This window comes from Nycticebus coucang, chromosome 12 (genome assembly GCF_027406575.1).
Source record: "Nycticebus coucang isolate mNycCou1 chromosome 12, mNycCou1.pri, whole genome shotgun sequence".
In the NCBI taxonomy this organism is placed as follows: Eukaryota; Metazoa; Chordata; class Mammalia; order Primates; family Lorisidae; genus Nycticebus; species Nycticebus coucang.
The window spans coordinates 104,320,696-104,340,444 of record NC_069791.1 but is presented as its reverse complement, the minus strand read 5'-3'; the positions used below and the strand labels follow the sequence as shown (position 1 = coordinate 104,340,444).

The 19,749-nt window shown below is 39.1% G+C and overlaps 1 protein-coding gene across 25 annotated transcripts in view; it reads right to left on the bottom strand.

Annotated features, from left to right (window-relative positions):
• Positions 1-19,749, bottom strand: part of RBFOX1 (RNA binding fox-1 homolog 1) — a 2,283,260-nt gene that overhangs the window by 114,419 nt on the left and 2,149,092 nt on the right. For all 25 annotated transcript variants that reach the window (XR_008373346.1, XR_008373347.1, XM_053556410.1 and 22 more), the window contains 3 exons: positions 17,391-17,444; positions 8,951-9,043; positions 7,147-7,207 (listed from right to left, as the gene is read on the bottom strand). Coding sequence is in view for 23 of the 25 variants with exons in the window: in XM_053556410.1 (XP_053412385.1) it covers positions 7,147-7,207; positions 8,951-9,043; positions 17,391-17,444 (208 nt within the window). In the remaining 2 variants the exon portion in view is untranslated. The remainder of the gene's footprint in view (positions 1-7,146; positions 7,208-8,950; positions 9,044-17,390; positions 17,445-19,749) is intronic.

Below are 19,749 nucleotides of genomic sequence, written 5' to 3'. Positions count from 1 at the left end.
TATTAATATATAAGGGCTTTCTATTCCCTCTGCTGGGAGAACTCTCCCCCCAACTCTTCACAATGCCGACTTGGTGTTATTAGGTCTCTGGTGTCTTCCTAAAACATTCGACTTAATGTCACTCCCTTGCCTCTTCTTAGAGTTGCTCTTTGATTCCATTCCCAGTTTTATTTTCTGCAGTGCTGTTAATGCTATTTGGATTTTTCCTCTTTGTTTTTTCCTTGTTTTATGTGACCACTCATCTTCATTAAAATTAATGGTTGAGTGGGCAAGATGGCTGTCTAGCGTGAGTCTCCCGCACCAAACCTGTGTTTGGAAAATAGTAGGCACTCGGTAAACATTTCCTTGGGTTTACTCTAAAATAACTAAAGGAATATAACTTTCTATGGATTCATTCCTTTCAGGCTGGGATTCCCTTCCAACCTTCAAGGCCCTGCTTCCTCATGGATGCTACTGGGGAAGACTATCTTCCCATTTATTTGAAATCCTTCTGCTTTTTTGATATAGTTGTTTATTGCTATCACTGCTTTTACTGTATCCCATAGGTTGTGTGTGTTGTTTCCATTTTCATTTGTTTCAATATATTTTTTAAAATTCCTTCTTAATTTCTTCATTGACCCAGTGGTATTTCAGGAATACATTACTTAATTTCCATGTATTTGTGAAGTTTGCAAAGTTCCTTTTATTATTGATTTCTAGTTTTATTCCACCCTCGTCTGAGAACATACTTGATAGGATTTCAATTTTTCTTTTTTTATTTTTAGACTTGTTTTGTGTCCTAATATCTGGTCTATCCTGCAGAACATTCCACGTGCTGATAAGAATGTGCATTCTATAGATGTTGGATAACATATTCTGTAAGTGTCCATTAGGGTCCACTTGATCTAGAATCCAGACCTTGAAAATCACCTGGCTCAGGGGTACAGAGCTCACTCAGTTTATGCAGATGTATGCAAATCATATGCAAATCACATTCAAATGTACCCACAGTCCCTGCGCAGCCTTCTAGTACCTGAGAGAGACCCCTGGGATAACCCTGCTGGAGATAAGAGTCTGCACTGTCAGGAAGGCGAACACAATGATCCCATTTTTAATTTCTTAGGCAGTTTGTGTACGTCCCCAGGCCTTGCAAATTCAGAGATTTTGATCAAGGACATTAAACCAAACAATGAGGCTTACAACAGAAGGAGAACTGCTGATAAAGCCCACTGCTCTGGGCCTCCTGGGCCCCTCCATATGCAGGGCAATGGAGCAGAGACCAGACACGTTGGGGTCTTGCTCTGTGTCTGCACAAGAGCAGTTTAGAGACACCCTTCTGTGGTGGAGCCCCCAGGGGCTGCACCCAAATCAGCACTCATCTACCCAAATTTAGCTTGTCAGGAATCAAAAGCCAAGTGTCTTTACAAATCTGCTGGCCAAGGTCCCCAGTGTTAATCGTCACCGTACTGGGTGTTAAAAGGCAAGCCTGAAGGTGCGCACAAGAGAATCAGCACGGGCATCTCTCGGGCTTTGCTGGGCTGTATATCAAAGACATGACAGCCAGCACCCTCACCTGTGCTAGGGGGTTTCATCAACTACCTGAAAATGCTCTCTGAAGATGTGCACTGAGGGTGCCAGAGACTTGAGAGCTGAAATGGTGCAGAAAGCAATGTCCAAATGCCAAACCCAAACAGGCTCAGCTCACACTGTCTACAGATGGGTTTTGTTTTATTCAGTATTTTTTTAAGGAGCATGTATACATTGATATTTAGATGTCATCTAAAATAGAGGATCTCTGGTTCTCTTGAAACATTGGTAGAAATGGCAACTTTTAGTTAAGAATCCCTCCATAGGGGCGGCGCCTGTGGCTCAGTGAGTAGGGCGCTGGCCCCATATGCCGAGGGTGGCGGGTTGAAACCCAGCCCCGGCCAAAGTGCAACAAAAAAATAGCCGGGCGTTGTGGCGGGCGTCTGTAGTCCCAGCTGCTCGGGAGGCTGAGGCAAGAGAATCGTGTAAGCCCAAGAGTTAGAGGTTGCTGTGAGCCGTGTGATGCCACAGCACTCTACCAAGGGCAGGACAGTGAGACTCTGTCTCTACAAAAAAAAAAAAAAAAAAAAAAATCCCTCCATACACAGATTTATAGAGATGGCTGGGGGCAACTGCATTTAAAGTCCCAGTTAGCCACACCTACCACTGCTCCCTATAGTGGGCCTGGTGGGGAAGTCAAATTGCTGCTGCCTTTTTTTGTTTGTTTGTTTCTTTTTTTTAAAAAAAAAAAAAAAAAAAAACTCTGTGCTTTTTTTTCTTCTAGTAGAAAAAATATTCCTGCTTTTCCCAGTAAAAAAAAAAAAACAAACTAAAACATCCTACAGTTCAAAAAGGGAGTTTTCCAGAATCTCTCTGCTTTCTCATTTACATACCCAGCCCTTGTTAGCATCTGAATACTTGATCCTTAACCTAGTGTCTGTCAAGGCACTCAACTGACTATCTACAACAGAAGAAGAACAATGAGACTATTTAACATTGAGATTACTGTGTAATTTAACAATATTGAGCTACAAATAATAGTTAAAAAAAAACCTGTTAAGACACTTAGTACACAAGCACTGCGTTTAGTACTTTATTCCCCATGATTATATTATCACAAATCTCTATCATGTAGGTTCTACCAGGTGTTCACATCTCTGAGAAAACTGAGGGGGAAAGTTCAAACAATTTGCCTACGAAATAATAGCCAGAGCTGATAGTGGGAACACATATGCCTGTCTCTCTACTCCTGGATATTTCTGTCCAGTTTCACCCTTCCTAAGATCTCTAAGAAAATAAAAAACCCACATGTAACATCCATGCTTCCCCAACATCCCTGCATCCTTGCAAAATCAGCCCTCAATTTGTTTTGCATATCCAGCATTTGATCTCCTATGAACACAGCAAACCCCAGCTTCTCTGTGTGGGCAGGTGTCCTTGGGCAGGCGTCTACAGCAGTAGACACAGAGCCTGAGCTCTCTATGCTGTTTTCCGGCAGGTCGAATATCCAGAAGCCTATACTTACCCTACGGATTTTGCTTCTACCCACGTTTAAATATCCTAGGAATGGAATCCACATCTTCCATGATGTTATTAAGCGAGGTCCTCTGTAGTAGAACTTTCTAGACAAGATGTCATTGCATTTAGGACCAAGTTTTATTGATCACAGGCAACTCTGCAGCTGCTGAAGTTTTTATTGGATATCTGATTGGAGCAATGCATGAATGTGATGCTGGCACTGATTACTTTCATTCACCACTTAGAGATGACCTCAAAATTTGATGACTCTCGTCATTTATAATTTTTATGCTTTGTGAGAATAAATTGCATACCTAATGAGTGAACCTCACCAATTGCTTAATGCTCTCATTTCAATGTGACTTTATTGGTCCTGATTTATTCTTTTTTTTTCTTACAGTAACTTGTTAGGTATGAATGGGCTCCATACTTTTTCAGTGACACTGTATTGCAATTTATGGGAAATTTTATTTGTGGTGGTGATACTGTCGAGTTAAAACTTGTAAAAGGTTTACAAGTTCTATTTTCCTTTGAAGACCAAAGTTCTCCATAATTCTCACTATAGAAGCTACAGTTGTTATATAATTAAGATTCATAATTATTTTTTAAATCAGTTATACTGTGACTGCCTATCTATGTTGGGTGCCATATTTAGTGTGTATAGCAGGAATAATTCTTTGAATGCCTTTTGTAGAAATCTGGGTAAGAGACCGACATAATTGAGAACCCATGACTATCTGGAATGGGGCATGGGATGTGTAAGCAGGAACACAGGTTGCACACTGAACAATTTTTTTGTTACTGCAGCCGGCTGCCATTTGCATTCAGTTCAACAAGATGACAGGGGGAGAGTGATGCCTGATACAGACCACAGAAAAACGCACAAGAGTGTGTCACTTCACAAGATAAAGAAAAGTCTCACTAATTATTTCATTTAGCCTCAGTTTTTGCACCTCTAAAATATGGACAATGCTTTCTTCTTTGCAAACTTCATTTGGGTCCAGCGTATTGAAAATGCTTCTGCACAGAATGTGTACATGGTCTGTTCCAGAAATGTTGATATTTATTTATGGGCTTTGAGTTGTGTTAAAAAATTCTACAGGTCTATTTTTCAGTCTCTGGGTATGACGTTGATCAATAACTCATCTCTTAAAATAAATATGCATACATGTGGCTTAAGGAATGGCTTTTCTTGATCCATTTTCTCAGACAGCACACGAGCTGCCTATGCACACTCATGCAAGCACACCAGTGTCCGCACCGGCACACAACTGCAATTTCTTTCTTTTTTTTTTTTTTTTTTTTGAGTCAGTCTCACTTTGTTGCCCTCGGTAGAGTGCTGTGGCATCACAGTTCACAGCAACCTGAAACAATTAAGCGATTCTCTTGCCTCAGTCAGCCTCTCTAGTAGCTGGGACTACAGGCGCCTGCCACAATGCCTGGCTATTTTTTTAGAGACGGGAGCTTGCTCTGGTTCAGGCTGGTCTCAAACTCAGGCAATCCACCCACCTCGGCCTCCCAAGTGCTGGGATTATAGGCGAGAGCCACCTCGTTCAGCATAAAACTGCAGTTTCTTAATTAAAGACTGCTCAACAATTGGATTGATGTTGCTACCTATTAACTCTGGCAAGGTGCAAAGCTATTATTCTTATCCAAATAGAACACGTGACCCCATCTCAGGGTGGGCAATGGACTTGAAGAGAAACTTCTCCAAAGAAGACAGATGCACAATCTACAAACACATGAAAAAAAGCTCATCATCCTTAATCATCAGAGAAATGCAAATCGAAACTACTTTGAGATATCACCTAACCCCAGTAAGAGTAGCCCACATAACAAAATCCCGAAACCAGAGATGTTGGTGTGGATGTGGAGAAAAGGGCACACTTCTACACTGCTGGTGGGAATGCACACTAATCCGTTCCTTTCTGGAAGGATGTTTGGAGAATACTTAGAGACCTAAAAATAGACCTGCCATTCGATCCTATAATACCTTTACTAGGTTTATACCCAGAAGACCAAAAATCACTATATAACAAAGATATCTGTACTAGAATGTTTATTGCAGCCCAATTCATAATTGCTAAGTCATGGAAGAAACCCAAGTGCCCATTGACCCACGAATGGACTAGCAAATTGTGGTACATGTATACCATGGAATATTATGCAGCCTTAAAGAAAGATGGAGACTTTACCTCTTTCATGTTTACATGGATGGAGCTGGAACATATTCTTCTTAGCAAAGTATCTCAGGAATGGAAGAAAAAGTATCCAATGTACTCAGCTCTACTATGAAGCTAAATTATAGCTTTCACATGAAGGCTATAACCCAACTATAGCACAAGACTATGGGGAAAGGGCCAAGGAAGGGGAAGGGAGGGGGAGGTCATGGTGGAGGGAGAGTAATGGGTGTGGCCACACCTACAGTGCATCTTAGAAAAGGTACAGGAGAAACTTACTAAATGCAGAATATAAATGCCTACATACAGTAACTAAGAAAATGCCATGAAGGCTATGTTGAACAGTTTGATGAGATTATTTCAGATTGTATATGAAACTAGCACATTGTACCCCTTGATCGCACTAATGTACACAGCTATGATTTAACAATAAAAAGAAAGAAAGAAAGAAAGAAAGAAAGAAAGAAAGAAAGAAAGAAAGAAAGAAAGAAAGAAAGAAAGAAAGAAAGAAAGAAAGACAGACAGACATGACATATAAGTCAGAGGTTTGCTTCATTTCAGCACTGGGCATTTCAAGTCTTTTGAGGAAATTGTCTAGACCATTTAAGGGTCTGTCTTGGGTTGTGGGGGCTGAGAAAAATGGTGTGCAAATAAATACTTTAGAGGCCAACTATATGGAGAGACCTTTTAAAAAGGAAGAACAAAGCGACTTTGTCAAATTGATAGCTGCTGGCAGAAGAAAAAATAAAAACCAAACTACCCATGTTAATAGTATTATTTTTAACTGTAAAACAAAAACAATTACACAATGATTTGCAGCTCTGAATAAACCCATATATCCATTTTATGGAATATCATGTAACCACAAAAGAGAATTAGTCTGATTTGTTTGAAATAACTCTCTATAGTGATTTGTGAAAGCCAATTAAAAAGGACTCGCACATCTTGATACTGTTTATATAAACACAGGTGCACAATATCATGAATACAATAAATATGCACCTGGTACACGTACATACATGAAAATCCAAAATAAAACTACAGACAACAGCCTGTGATAATGGCTTCCTGAGGGGGTCGGGGATAGCAAATCAGGTCAGCAGTGATATATATTTTACCCTTGTTCTTAATTTTTTAAAAATTATTTTTCCTTTTTTATAAATGAACCTATATCTACATGTTTCATGTGTAATTAAAACTTTAAAAGTGGACAATTCCGTATGTATTCCATTTTGATAGTAAAACTATATTATTTTTTAAAAAAATTTCCAGTCTTGTGATTCAACACAACTTAGCATTTTTGCACAATTACTAATATCATTTAGTTAAAATCATGCTGCAGATGTCCCTTTTTATTATTTAATTTTTTATTTATTATGGGACCCTTCATAGTCTTTATCCTGATCATTTGAATGAGTATAATATACTCCAAAGCGTATATACCTCATTACTTTCTTTTTAATTTTTGATACAATTAAGTATGTGATTAGTCGAGGAGCAGATTTCTCCCCCCGTATATCTTAAAAGATATTTCTATTGAGAAGAATAACCCACTAACACCTTTCTGCCTATGTTATGGCACTCAGGCATGGGCTACTCCAAATGCCTAATATTTTGGGAGAAGACTCAAAGCCAGAACAAAATTATGTGGCTACATTTCCAGAACTTCAGTGATCGATGAGGAGACGGAAGGGGAAAACAAACAAATAAAACCTCCACCCTCCTCCACTCAAGTTAAATTTTCACTTAACTTGAAAATGGAATTTGCCTCTGTTGTGAAAATTATCTCATTGATTCAAGTGTTTGACTGTAGCAGGTCAGCACCAAGGACTCAGTGGCCTTGCCTAGGCAAGTACGGCTTGTTGAAACAGATTCCTTGTTAAATGATTTAATAGATTCAGGGGTAAAGAGGATTTCTTATAAAGGACCAGTCTCTACTTACCATTTGTATAAGGGTTGACAGTCTTTTTATTTGTCATTACGCGTGCTGTGGCATTATTTACCTACGTACATAGAAAACTCCAATGAGCATATATTCTAAGGCCAGCTCACAATTCAATTAGTTGCATGCATTATGACTGTGATTACTTATTAAAGAAAAAAAACTAAAAACTAAAATGCATTTTAATTTGTAAAAGCCAGTAGGTGCATAACAAAATCATACATTTTAAAAATTACATTTACTTCATAACCATTTTAACTTTCCAATCATTTCAATAAAGCAATGTCATATCATTAAAAGTTTAATAAAGAGACAGTAAAAGCAAATTAAAAAGATACCGCATAGTGGAAGATTTAAAAAGCATGCGTGTACTCCATGGTAACACAGAAACAATAAATATCTTTTTAAACATAAAATAAAGTTCATATGAAGGAACATGCAGTGGAGGAGAAGAGAGGAGAGACAGGTACAAGGGAACATAAATGTCAAAAAAAGGGACAAACAGGTTTCGCCATATGCAACACTTTGGGAGGAAAAAACCATTGGGAGAAAGCAACATCTAGCATTCAACACTTTGAACAAGAGCCTTTTACATCGCAAGAATTAACAAAATCATTCAAGCTTTAAAGTCACAGCTAACAAAAGGATAAAAGAGAGGGTGCATTGTTTAACACAACATGGAGTTAACGATCTGAGTAAGATGTGCACCGGTCATAACTCAATCCAGTCAGTGCCTCCCAGGCTAGCTTAGAACGGACACTCAATTACAGGCGTACCAATGTCCAAAAAAATAGAGCATCAAGAAAACTTAATACAACAAGTCAAAAAAATTCACGTGGTATATATATATGTATATAGATATATCAGCACTAAATACGTGAAACGGTAGATGGACCTCACCACTTACCATTCACCACCATCGCCAGCATGGGTTTGTATACAGTTACCATGGTTACTGAGAGTTTGGTGAGGGGCCTAAGCGTTATCGTCGGAGGGGGAAAATGAAAGGCAAAATATGCAACATCTTACTCCAAGGACTAAAGCATTTTTAACTGGTTTTTTTTTTTTTTTTTTTTAAGTTTTAACAAATACGACCCTGTGGCTATGTTGAGGGAGATCTCAGTGGTACAAATAACAGTCTCTGAGTGTCAGAATTTTGGTACTGATATTTTCAATCAAGGGGGGCCAGATATGGAACAGGAAATCCTGTTTGATGTTTCACGTTCTTATCAAAAGAATACAGAAATTCAAACTGGATTCCTAAAAAAAAAAAAATGTTTTTTTAAAATGAAAGGTTTGAAGACAAAACCTCTCATTATTATTATTTTTTTAAACAAATCTTTCACCATTTGTTTTAATTTGCAAACCACTGTGGATCCCTTGTCAACCCTGAAGTGGAAAGAAAAAGAAAAACGGTTCTGTATTTCGTTTTGGTCTGTAACACTGTCTACGCTTTGGAAACTACTGCACCCGCTGAGTGTAAAACATGGAAAATAACCAAAATAAAAAAACAAAAAACAAAAAACAAAACAAAACAAAGAAACCCTTTCCGATGAACCTTCCTTTTGTCCTGGCTTTTGCCATCCACCTTTCAGCAGTCATAAGAGTAACAGAATAAAGTAAAATTAAAAAAAAAAAAAAAAAAAAGTAAGGCCAGTTTTCCTTTTTATATATAAGTATATATATAAACAATGAGAGGGAGCAGGGTTACACAGAAGACACCGATGATGCATCTGGAACAACAAATGAGCATGAAGCAGACATTTATAAAAAAGATGAAAAGGAAAATATTTTGAACATGCACCTCGATTTTACGGCCCTCTACCACGGTGCCGTGTAATTTCTCCCTCGCCCTGTCCGCATCGGCACTATTTTCGAAAGTTACGAAACCAAATCCCTGCATGCAGGAGGGAGAAGGGAAAATAACATGCAGGTTATTATTTCAGTCAACGACCACTTGGTAATGTTCTCTCGCTTTAATTTCTATTTCTTGTCCTGGCTTCAGTTCTGTAACATGCAAATTAGAGAAATTATAAGAGTACTAAGAGATGTGCAATAATTAAGCGACAAATGTGAACAAGATATATATATATATTTTTTTTTTTTTTTACAGTCACCAGTTAGCTGTAACCCTTGAGAGAATTCAAAGAAGGATCCCAAAAATACCTTTCTAAATGTCACTACGGAAGAAAATAAATCTAACGAAAAGAAAATGAGATCAAAGTAAATTTACAGTGTCTTCACAGAGAATAAAATGAAATAACGAGGAAAAAAAAAGGAACCACTTTCTGGACATGCAAATTAAAAATAAAATAAAAATAAAACATGTGCACAGAATTCGACAGTGAATGCCAAAATCCTCTAACATTGCCTACAGAGTCATGCCGTGTGGTTTTAAGAACATCTCTTCTTCATGCAATTTTAGGGTTATTCAAATTTGTCAATTCTACAGCCTTTACTTCTTAAAAATAAAAAGTTAAAAGCCTAAAAAAAGGAAAGACCTTTTCTTTAAATAAACCTTAAACGCTTCGGTCTAATAAACAAACAAAAAAAAAAACCACATGAAATGAACAGAAATAAACTTCAGTTGATTCAGAATACAGACAATTCATGTTTTTATATTAATATTTTTCCCACCTCCCCCCAAAACATACATGCTTTTGAATTTGACAAGTTTTCATACAACTTTGTCAACCAAAAAGAGAAATATGTATATATATTGTATCGTTCTATCAAGACATTATGTTGGTGTTCATTTGTCATATCGACAGACAGCAAAAGAAAGCAGCTTCCCTAATAGAACGTAATTTAGAATAGCACTCTGGGTGCTTCCTCTTTTACTGATAGATAACAAATTTACCCTTTCCTTCACCACAGTCTTAAAAAACAACCCCACTAAACTTCATAATTGTCAAAAATCCATCTTTTGTCTTCACTGACACTGATCCTAAGCAGAGTACAGAAAGTACGACACATTATTTTTAAAACCCCTGAAGATATTTGTACATCTTGTTCAGAAGTATACACCAACCTTTTGAACAATTCCACTGTAAATTTGCCCAGAAAAAAACATTTTCTGGTTTTCAAAGTGGGTGAAAGGATGTGGTATTGTGGGACTCCTACCTGCCTTCCATAAACCTTACATCAGCGTAAATGTTGGGTCTCACTGGGGAAACATATTTAGTTTTACTAATAAGATGTACAGTAATTACAGGTACTTGGTCATCATATAATCAATTGGTGCTTGTGCCCAATCCCACATTAGACCTCCATAGTGATCCAAGGCTGGGTGGGGACATGTTACCAATGAGCTGGCCAAGAGAGAACTTACAGGGGTCAAGATGGGGTCACCCATTAAGGATGGGAGCCATGGGTGGATTCAGGGAGGGTGGCTGATTATTTGCTGGGATGCTCTATACAGCCACCCCCTGGTATATGCAGATTAGTTCTAGACCTCTGCTTAGAATTAAATCCACTCATACTCAAGTCCCACAGTCAGCCCAGTGGAACTTGAATGCACAAAACCCCAGCCTGTATGTAGGTGGGTTTTGTGTACGGCCGATATTGTATTTTCCATCTGCGTTAGGTTGAAGAGGACTCTAAGTAGATCCACACAGTTCAAACCCATGTTGTTCAAGGGCCAACTGTATAGAGAAAAATTAACTTTCTTTACATTGGGTGATTGGACTGAATTACTTTTCATCCTTCTCCCCACAGTGAGGATCTGTGGTTAGGATATGCCTCAAGTATTTGATTCACGTAAGATTACAGGCTCCATGACATAAGAGTCCTGCTTAATCCTGCACCTGCCACACAGCATACGCCCATACTGGTTACTCAAATTTCCTTCCTAAATTAATTATTTGCAAATAATAACCCTTCAAAGACTCAGGGGCTTCTGCTCTATTTAATGGCTCTAATTCTTGGCCGTGGGTCCCAAACTTAGTTGCACATGGGAAGGAACCGGGGAGTGTATTAAAGGTTTAGATTTGGGGATCTTCCTTTATGATCAAAGTCCTGGAATGGAGCCCAGAAATCTTCCTAAAAAAACTATCTGTGTTTCTGAACAATTAGATTTCCATAACCTCTCATATCACCATACAATATTCAAAACCACCAAAAAGGCGGTTTACAATTTTTTTTGTAATAAGTAGACTTGCGTATTGCTGGGTTCTATAGTGTTTTTGTGGGCGGACACCCATCTGAACCCATTATTTGGAGCTTAGATGGAGAAGTTCAGCCAAAATCACATGTTCAAGGTTTCTTACCAATAGTATCCTCTGCCCCTAAGGGTTAACGCCCTAGCATCCATGGCCACTACATTCAAAAAGTAATAAGGGAAACGAGAACTCGACTTATATTCTGTGACCAGGCAAGCGCAGAAAATCATAGGCCCCATCCTACAGCTGGAGGGATAGGTGGCATCATCTCGGCCTCCGGGGAGGAGCAGTTATTACTACCATGGCCCTGGGAAGAACACTCAACCCACCTGTCCAACATTATCCCAAAGAATCTTGCTCTCATGCGTCCCATCTGAACCAACCCAATGCAAACTCCAGCACATCAAGGAGAGATGAGCACAAAGAGCAGAGACTAAAAAGGAAATCACCCCAATCGACTCTCAAGGTCTCACTTTGTAAAAACAAAAAAGCAAAGATTATTATTAATCTTACTGCCATTTTCTGCTAAACTTTTCTGTTTATTATTATTAGGATTTTTTTTTTTTTAGCTGCTCTACACTCTGTATTTCAAGCTGCTGAGATGAATAGTTGAGATTTGTCAAAGTTGGGTTTACAAAAAGCTTGCTCCAGAAATAGCCCTCAAAATGCCAAAGAGATTTCCCTACCTGTTCCATCGGAAAGCCCTACCTCTCACCATGGTTACCAGCTGGCCAAGGGGAAGCACTTCAAAGATAACCATCGTGATGTGCAGCAATGAAGTACAGAGCACATTTTCTAAGATGAATTCATGACTTAATTGTCTGGCCTGGTAATCTGGACTTGGCTGGAAGAGCATAGGGGCTGGGTGTGATGCTGACGGGGACCCCTTAAAAATCACAACTGTAAGGCTGGAACATATTCTTCTTGGTAAAGTATCTCAAGAATGGAAGAAAAAGTATCCAAGGTACTCAGCTCTACTATGAAACTAATTTATGGCTTTCACATGAAAGCTATAACCCTGTTATAACCTAAGAATGGGGGAAGGGGGAGAGGGAGGGGGGAGGATGGGCGGAGGGAGGGTGATAGGTGGGATTACACCTGTGGTGCATCTTACAAGGGTACATGTGAAACTTAGTAAATGTAGAATATAAATGTCTTAACACAATAACTAAGAAAATGCCAGGAAGGCTATGTTAAAAAATATATATTTTTTCAATTTGTTGTAAGTATTCATAATTTTCTTTTCGTGGAAGTGTATATATAAAATGGATTTTCATATTTTGCTCAATTTTATTTTCATGTATTTTAGGATCTATTTTATAGCCTGTGGTTTATATTCTTTATACATATCTTGGTGTCTTTTTATAAGTTAGGCATTTTAAAAATGTGAAACAGAAATCTCTTTTTTCTAATGCTAATTAAAAAAAAAAAAAAAGGGCTGCAGGCTCGGCACCCGTAGCACAGTGGTTACGGCGACAGCTACATACACCAAAGCTGGCAGGTTCGAACATGGCCTGGGCCAGCTAAAAACAACAATGACAACTGCAACAAAAACTAGCTGGGCATTGTGGTGGGCGCCTGTAGTCCCAACTACTTGGGAGGCTGAGGCAGGAGAATCGCTCAAACCCAGGAGTTTGAGGTTGCTGTGAGCTGTGATGCCACAACACTCTACCAAGGGCAACATAGTGAGACTCTGCTTCAACAAAATAAAAAAAAAAAAAAGAAGAAGAAGAAGAAGAAGAGCTGCAGAGAGGGAAGCCAGAAACCCTTCTCAGGGTTTACCTTCAATACCATCAAAGGAAAGAAAAACCTACACTGTCCTGTGCGGGGGTGTGATCATTAGGCTAGAAAATGGGGTCCCTGACAGATGCTTACCATGAAATCTCTTTGAGAATCATGAACTCTGGTCCTCCTGTAACCCTACTTATTTTTCTTTTTTGGGCTTTGGTATTTTTAGATAATATTTTCCCTTTTGCTACATTCATGGAAATACATGATTTTGTATATTCTTTTGTTAAATTATTTATTGTTAACTATTGTGGGTATGTCACAGCTGTATACCTTTATAGTGTACATGTGATTTTTTCATACAGGCACAGAATGTGAATTAATCAAATCAGGGTAATTGGGGTATCCATCACCTTGGGCATGTAATATTTCTATGTGCCAGAAACATTCCAATTCCACTCTTTTAGTTAGTTTAAAGTGTACCCTGTATCTCCAATAAAGGCTTAAATAGGCTTAAATAGAAAGCAGTGTGGATGGATGAACGCACTGACTTTTCATTTAATAGGAAAAATTAAATTGTCTAGGTTTTGGTGCAGAGAGCTCATGTTTATGAGAGGTGAGCTGTTGGTAAGAGTCTGATGGCTCATTTCCCTGTGGGACTAAGATCCTCCCATCTCACTTCTTTCCAGTGACCTTCGACCTTCGTACACACAGCCTCTTCTCCCTGGGAGCCATCCCTCACTGCGATCACTTAAAAATCACAACCGTAAGGCTGGAACATATTCTTTGTCCCTCCCAGAGACATTCCTACTCATCTTTCACTCTCGGCTTGAATGACCCTTCTCTCCACCTGCTAACAGTATAAGCCCTTGGCCTGGACTCCCAGAGCCTTTCACATCACCGTCTTACTCACAGTTGGCTCACCTGAAATATAACAAACACTTACAGATAACTACTGAATCCAAGATCAAATTATATATGTATTTCTTAGGTATATTAAAGAGCAGCCGCATCTGTCTATTGCACCCAAATACATCATTTCAGAGATAAACAAAATGGTTTTAAATCTCGTAAAAGGAAAAAAAAATGAATTATGGGATCAGATTGCTTGCCCCCTAAATGCCTTCTAATTCTCAGTTGTTTTTTTTTTTTTTTGAGACAGAGTCTTATGGTGTCATCCTCAATAGAGAGCTGTGGCATCCCAGCTCACAGCAACCTAAAACTCTCAGGCTTAAGTGATTCTCTTGCCTCAGCCTTCCAAATAGCTGGGACTACAGGCACCCGCCACTACACCTGGCTATTTTTTTTGTTGCACTTGTCATTGTGTAGCTGGGCCTGGCTGGGTTCGAATCCACCAACCCTGGTGCATGTGGCCAGCGCCATAACCATTGTGCCACAGCTGCCAAGCCTTAGTTCTCAGTTTCAAAGTTTGCCATATCTTTCTACAGTGTGGTTTTCCTGTATACTTGCTAACCATGTAAACATAACATACTTATGTCAGACGTTCTCAGAATAATGTAGACACCTGTGTGTGTATAGGTGTGTATGCATATGTGTGTGTACATACACACACACACGCACACACACCCCACAGGCTCTGGGTGACCTGCTCCCAGGACCGTGCCATACAGCAGGCACAGCCAGAAGGTGAGTTCCTAGCTCTTCTGGGCCCACCCATTTCCTGGAGGCTGTGTCTCTCTCTCTAGCACCAAATGAGGAAAGTGAGGTCATAACAACAGTTCAGGTTCTTCAAACATTCAAATGGAAATGCTCCTCTGAAAGAGGCCCTTTCACAGAAAGGGTAATGTCAAATACGAAAAATATCCCTGTGTGAGCCGCTGCCCCTATTTAGCATTTCCCAACTGGACTGTCTGGGTGACAATGGGAATACCTAAACAGCTCTAACACCTGCAAGACAAGTGCTTTCAGAGAAGCTCACCCACTGAGTGAAGCTATTTTGCTTGTTTCCTAAACTAAAAGGATAAAGGTGAAAAATAAAAAGCAGCTTCCCAAAATCATACTCTGGATGCAGCAAACTTAGCAAACTTAAATGGTCCTTTTCCCTGAAGCCCCCAGGGACAGGCTAATCATGGGAATGACGGAAGAAGGCTTAAAAATAGCACCACCATTGTACTTTCAAAATAGCAAATGATATTCTTCTAATGTTCCAAAACAGCTCTCAAAAGGAATTAAATAGCTTTAACTGACAACAATAACAAAATATAAATTAAATATAAACTTACAAAAACAAACAAACAAAAATCTTTAAAGGCCAGGGCTGTTATAGACGGACTCAGGATCAGAACAAAGTTGGCCAACATTTGGGTCAACTTCTACAATCTCGCCAGGAGTACGTCAGATCTGCGTGAACAGGATTAGACTGGGCACATTTTCCTCTTGATACGCTTTGCTTCGCAGGTATAGAAATGGTCTCTGTCATGCTTCTCATATATGAAGCAGAAAGACAGTTAGCTTTGAGAATAACTATAAAATAGCTGAAGTTATGACAAGGGGCCTGAACGAGCAGAACCACAGAGTGGAGTGTAATGGATTGATTTTTTTTTTTTTTATGTTATCTGGCAGATCACAACATCATTTTGGCTGTGGAGGAGAAATCACTGGAGTTTTCTTCCCTCAACTCAATCGACCTTGCCTTATTCAGTGAGTAGTATATCTACTTAGGAGGGAGGAGGCTGTGGAGTGTGAAGAGTTAATACATTCAAATGTTTGCTTCAAAGGGAGGGAGTAGTTATACACCCCGAGAGCTAAGCACTGGGGTCTGGGACATTCTAGACAAAACACGTGCTGCTTAGCAGCCCTGCAGGATACTGACTGATCCCACATAGCCTGTGTAAGGACAGAGATGGGACCAGACCAGTGTGTCTCTGTCCTTGATGAGCATTTTCTCTCAACATCCACTTTCACAGTCTGAAGAGGCAGGGAGAAGGGAATTTCACATTCCCAGCGGCTCCCAGAGGGGAGTCAGGGAACAAGGCACAGATATTAAAAGTGTTCACTTTCTGGTCACCGAGATCAAGGTCCCTATACTTTTCCAATGCCATTCTCCGTGATCTCTCAGCATCTGCTGATTCACCTAACGTGTTTTCTTCAAGGAAAATTCTGAGAGGGCCTTTAAGTTTTCCGTGGGTGAAACTAGACAGAGGTAGCAGCAGCAATGAGAATAAAACTCCAGCGGGCAAAGGGGTATTCTGCACTGAAGTGAAGGCTTGGCATGTGTCTAAAACAGAAAGACACAGTGTTTGGCTTAGAAGGTTGGATAAAACACAGGTGGCTGAGCCCCGACTTCAGAGTTTTTGATTCAACAGACTTGGGTTGAAGCCTGAAATTTTACATTTCTTTGTTGTTGTTGGTGTTTTGAGACAGTCTCACTCTGTAGCCCCGAGTATAGTGCTGTGGCTTCAGCAACCTCCCAGCAACCTCAAACTCCTGAGCCATCCTCCTGCTTCAGCCTCCTCAGTAGCTGACACTACAGGTGCCTCCCATAATTCCTGGGTATTTTTGTTCTATTTTTAGCAGAGATGGGGTCTTGCTATTGCTCAAGCTGGTCTTGAACTCTGAAGCTCAAGCAATCCTCCTGCCTCAGCCTCCCAAAGTGCTAGGATTACAGGCATGAGCCACTCCGCCCAGCCAGAACTTACATTTATAATAAGTAGAAATTTATTGGAGGAGGAACTTAACCAGGAGATGCTGCTGACGCTCCTGATCTGGGACCACCCTTACATAATCTAACCACTGACAGAGAGGATGCTTTGAAAGGTTTTAGTTTTTTAAAGGTGCCTGAAGCTTGATATACAGACTTTTATGAGCACAAGGAAAATCTAAGAACTGGTTTCCTAAAACAACAAACTCAAAGCAATGGGAAACTGCAAAATATCGACTGGCAAACCATACTAATAAATATAATTGTATTCAAAAGGTTGGTGTATATGTACATTTCTCCCCTACAACCCAGGAAAATAACTGCACTTTATTAATACAGAATAATCACATATTTACCTGCGCATGAGACTATCAACTCACTTTTTAATATAAAGAACATAATTATCACTGAAAAACAAAAATGTAGCAACATCATTATTTTTTTAAGCATGGATAATTTTCCCCTGGAAACTTGATAAATACATATATGTATATAGAAAATTTAAATTATCCCCTCATATATTTTAAACTGAACCCAAGGTATTTCCCACCATTTTGAAAACCAGAGATGGTCTCAAAAGGAATTGAAGTGTATTTTCACAATGTGCTGATTAAAACAGTGCAGTTGTTTCCCCTTATTCAGAATGAACATTTAAAAGTAATCTAAGCAATTCTAAAGTGAATTAAGTTGCTTACCTTTGAGCCTCGCTCATTAAAAATAATTTCAACATCTAAGATTTTACCAAATTGCTGCAAAGAAACAGAAATATTTTATAAGCAAGAATAGAAATGGAATAGATTGCGTTATGCATACTGGTAATTTTTTCCCAAGTCTGAACATTCTTTTCTCTTTCAATGTCCAAGGATATACATTTTATGTTGTTTTATCATTAAGTCCTGCGCTTTTAATGAGACAATACAATACTATATGTTATTATGTCTATGACACCATTAGGTGAAATGTTCTGTTAGGGCCTAATACAACATATTAATCAAGAGGTTCATTCTGTTTTTCTTTTTCTTTCTTTCTTTTTTTTTATACGAATGTTTTTCCAGGCACTCGGCAGCCATTTAAAAATCACTAATACATATAATGATCTTCCTGAACTATTTCACTAGCCACTGAGAGAAAAACCCTTGGGGAGGTGGGGTTTGGGTTATAAAATATCCAACTAGTAGACGTTGTGGATGGTTTGGGCGCCTGGCTCACATAAACGGGAGGAGCATCAGATCGTCTGAGACAAGTGAAGAAATAGACATAAAAGCCAGCCCCACTCACTACCCAGGCACCCAGCATAATCATGATATCAGCACAGTTGTGATCAGTCCTGAGGCTGAAATGTACTTCTCCCGAGATGATTCTCCATATTGTTAAACAAATAAATCGGTTTTAGACAATTAGCAAGAACAGGCTCTATAAAAAGTGCGGAAACAAAAATTCGAATTACAAATACATCGGATGGCCGCATGAAATACAGACATACGCTTAAATCTAAAGTTTCATATTTTTCTGGATAATTATGTCTCCTGTAGTATATGGGACATACTTATACCTAATCAAATATTTCCTGTTTATCTGAATTGCAAATTCGACTGTGTCCTGTGCATTTTTTTTAAATGTGTTGACTCTTAAAGTCTTAGTGAAAAATACAAATCAAGGAATTTTGATTCATACTTTAAAAAAAAAAAAAAAAGATAATGCAGGCGTTGGAATTAGAAGCCTCTGATAACCCAAAATCCCTTCCCCTGACCTTGAAATCCTTTCCGTTTTCTTAGATCATGTGGAGTAGTGTGGGCATTTACTGAGTATGGTCTACACTGCGTAAGTATAGGGGAAGGAATGATGAAAAAATCATGTACCATGGCCCAGAGAAGATGAAAATGAGGATTTCTAAATGTGAATTTTACTTCAACGTAGAATGAGAGCAAATTCCTGTTTTAGTGACTAAAAATTAAACAGAACACATAAAAAAATATATCCATCATCTTTTTCGTTTGTTTATTTTGTTTGGAGCTTTCCTATCACGCCATTTGCTTTTGTGTTTTGAATTTTAATTGCATCTATTATTACCCTAGGAGATCCTGTATCCTGCCTCTCTCTGCTGGGAGGATTATCAAGCGTGCCTCTCTGTGGTGGATGACACAGCAACTGGACTGAGAGGGGGGACGGAATATAAAGGGGGGGTGGCTTGCTTGACCAAAGTGCTTCAGTCATCAACTACCAAAGACCCACAGAATGAAAGTCCAGGGGGTCCTCCTCACATTCAGGAAAAAATTCCTTAGAACATATAGAAACTATCCCATGAGACATGCAAAGACACCTATCATCCTTGAAAAGAAAGAAAAAAAAATGCATACTCCAGTTGAATACAAACAGCTCAAAATTTTGATGAAATAGTTCTGACTGTGGAATTAAGTAACCCAAAGCTTGTCATTTTGTGCTCGAGAAATGTGCCCATTTTTCAGAGTACGTACTAGAACACGCTGTTGACGGTTTGGGTGTCCAGCTCACATCTACGCTGGGAGCATTAAGACCTTATGAGACAAGTAAAAAACAAATATAAAAGCCAGGGGATCACAGACTTGCATTTTTTCTTGTTAAGCAGAAGCACTAGTACTTCTGTACTTCAGAGGAAAGTAGAAGGATAGGAAGAAACCAAGGGGATATGTTCAAGGAGAGAAGAGGGAAGAGAGGACCGAGTGGCCAGCCTGAGCGGTGGAGCTCCCAGAGAACACACAGCCAGCTCACCCTGCAATTTGCAGACACTCAAATGTTCTTTGGTCAAGAGGATATTCTTTCAAAGAGCGTTTTCAGTGTTCTCATATAAGGCACAGAAAAATAGCTGAAAACAGAAGAAGAAAACTCAGATTTGGGAAATGAAGGATTTTCTGAATTCCTGAATTTCACAGTAAGGAATCTTCCAGCTTTGTGAACTCCTCAGAAGCCGTAATTTTAATGCAACCACCTCAGAAGATTCAGTCCACACAGATGTTACCATGTTTAGTTCAGGCATTAAAACCTAGAAGCACATATATTTATGGAAACCACGATGCA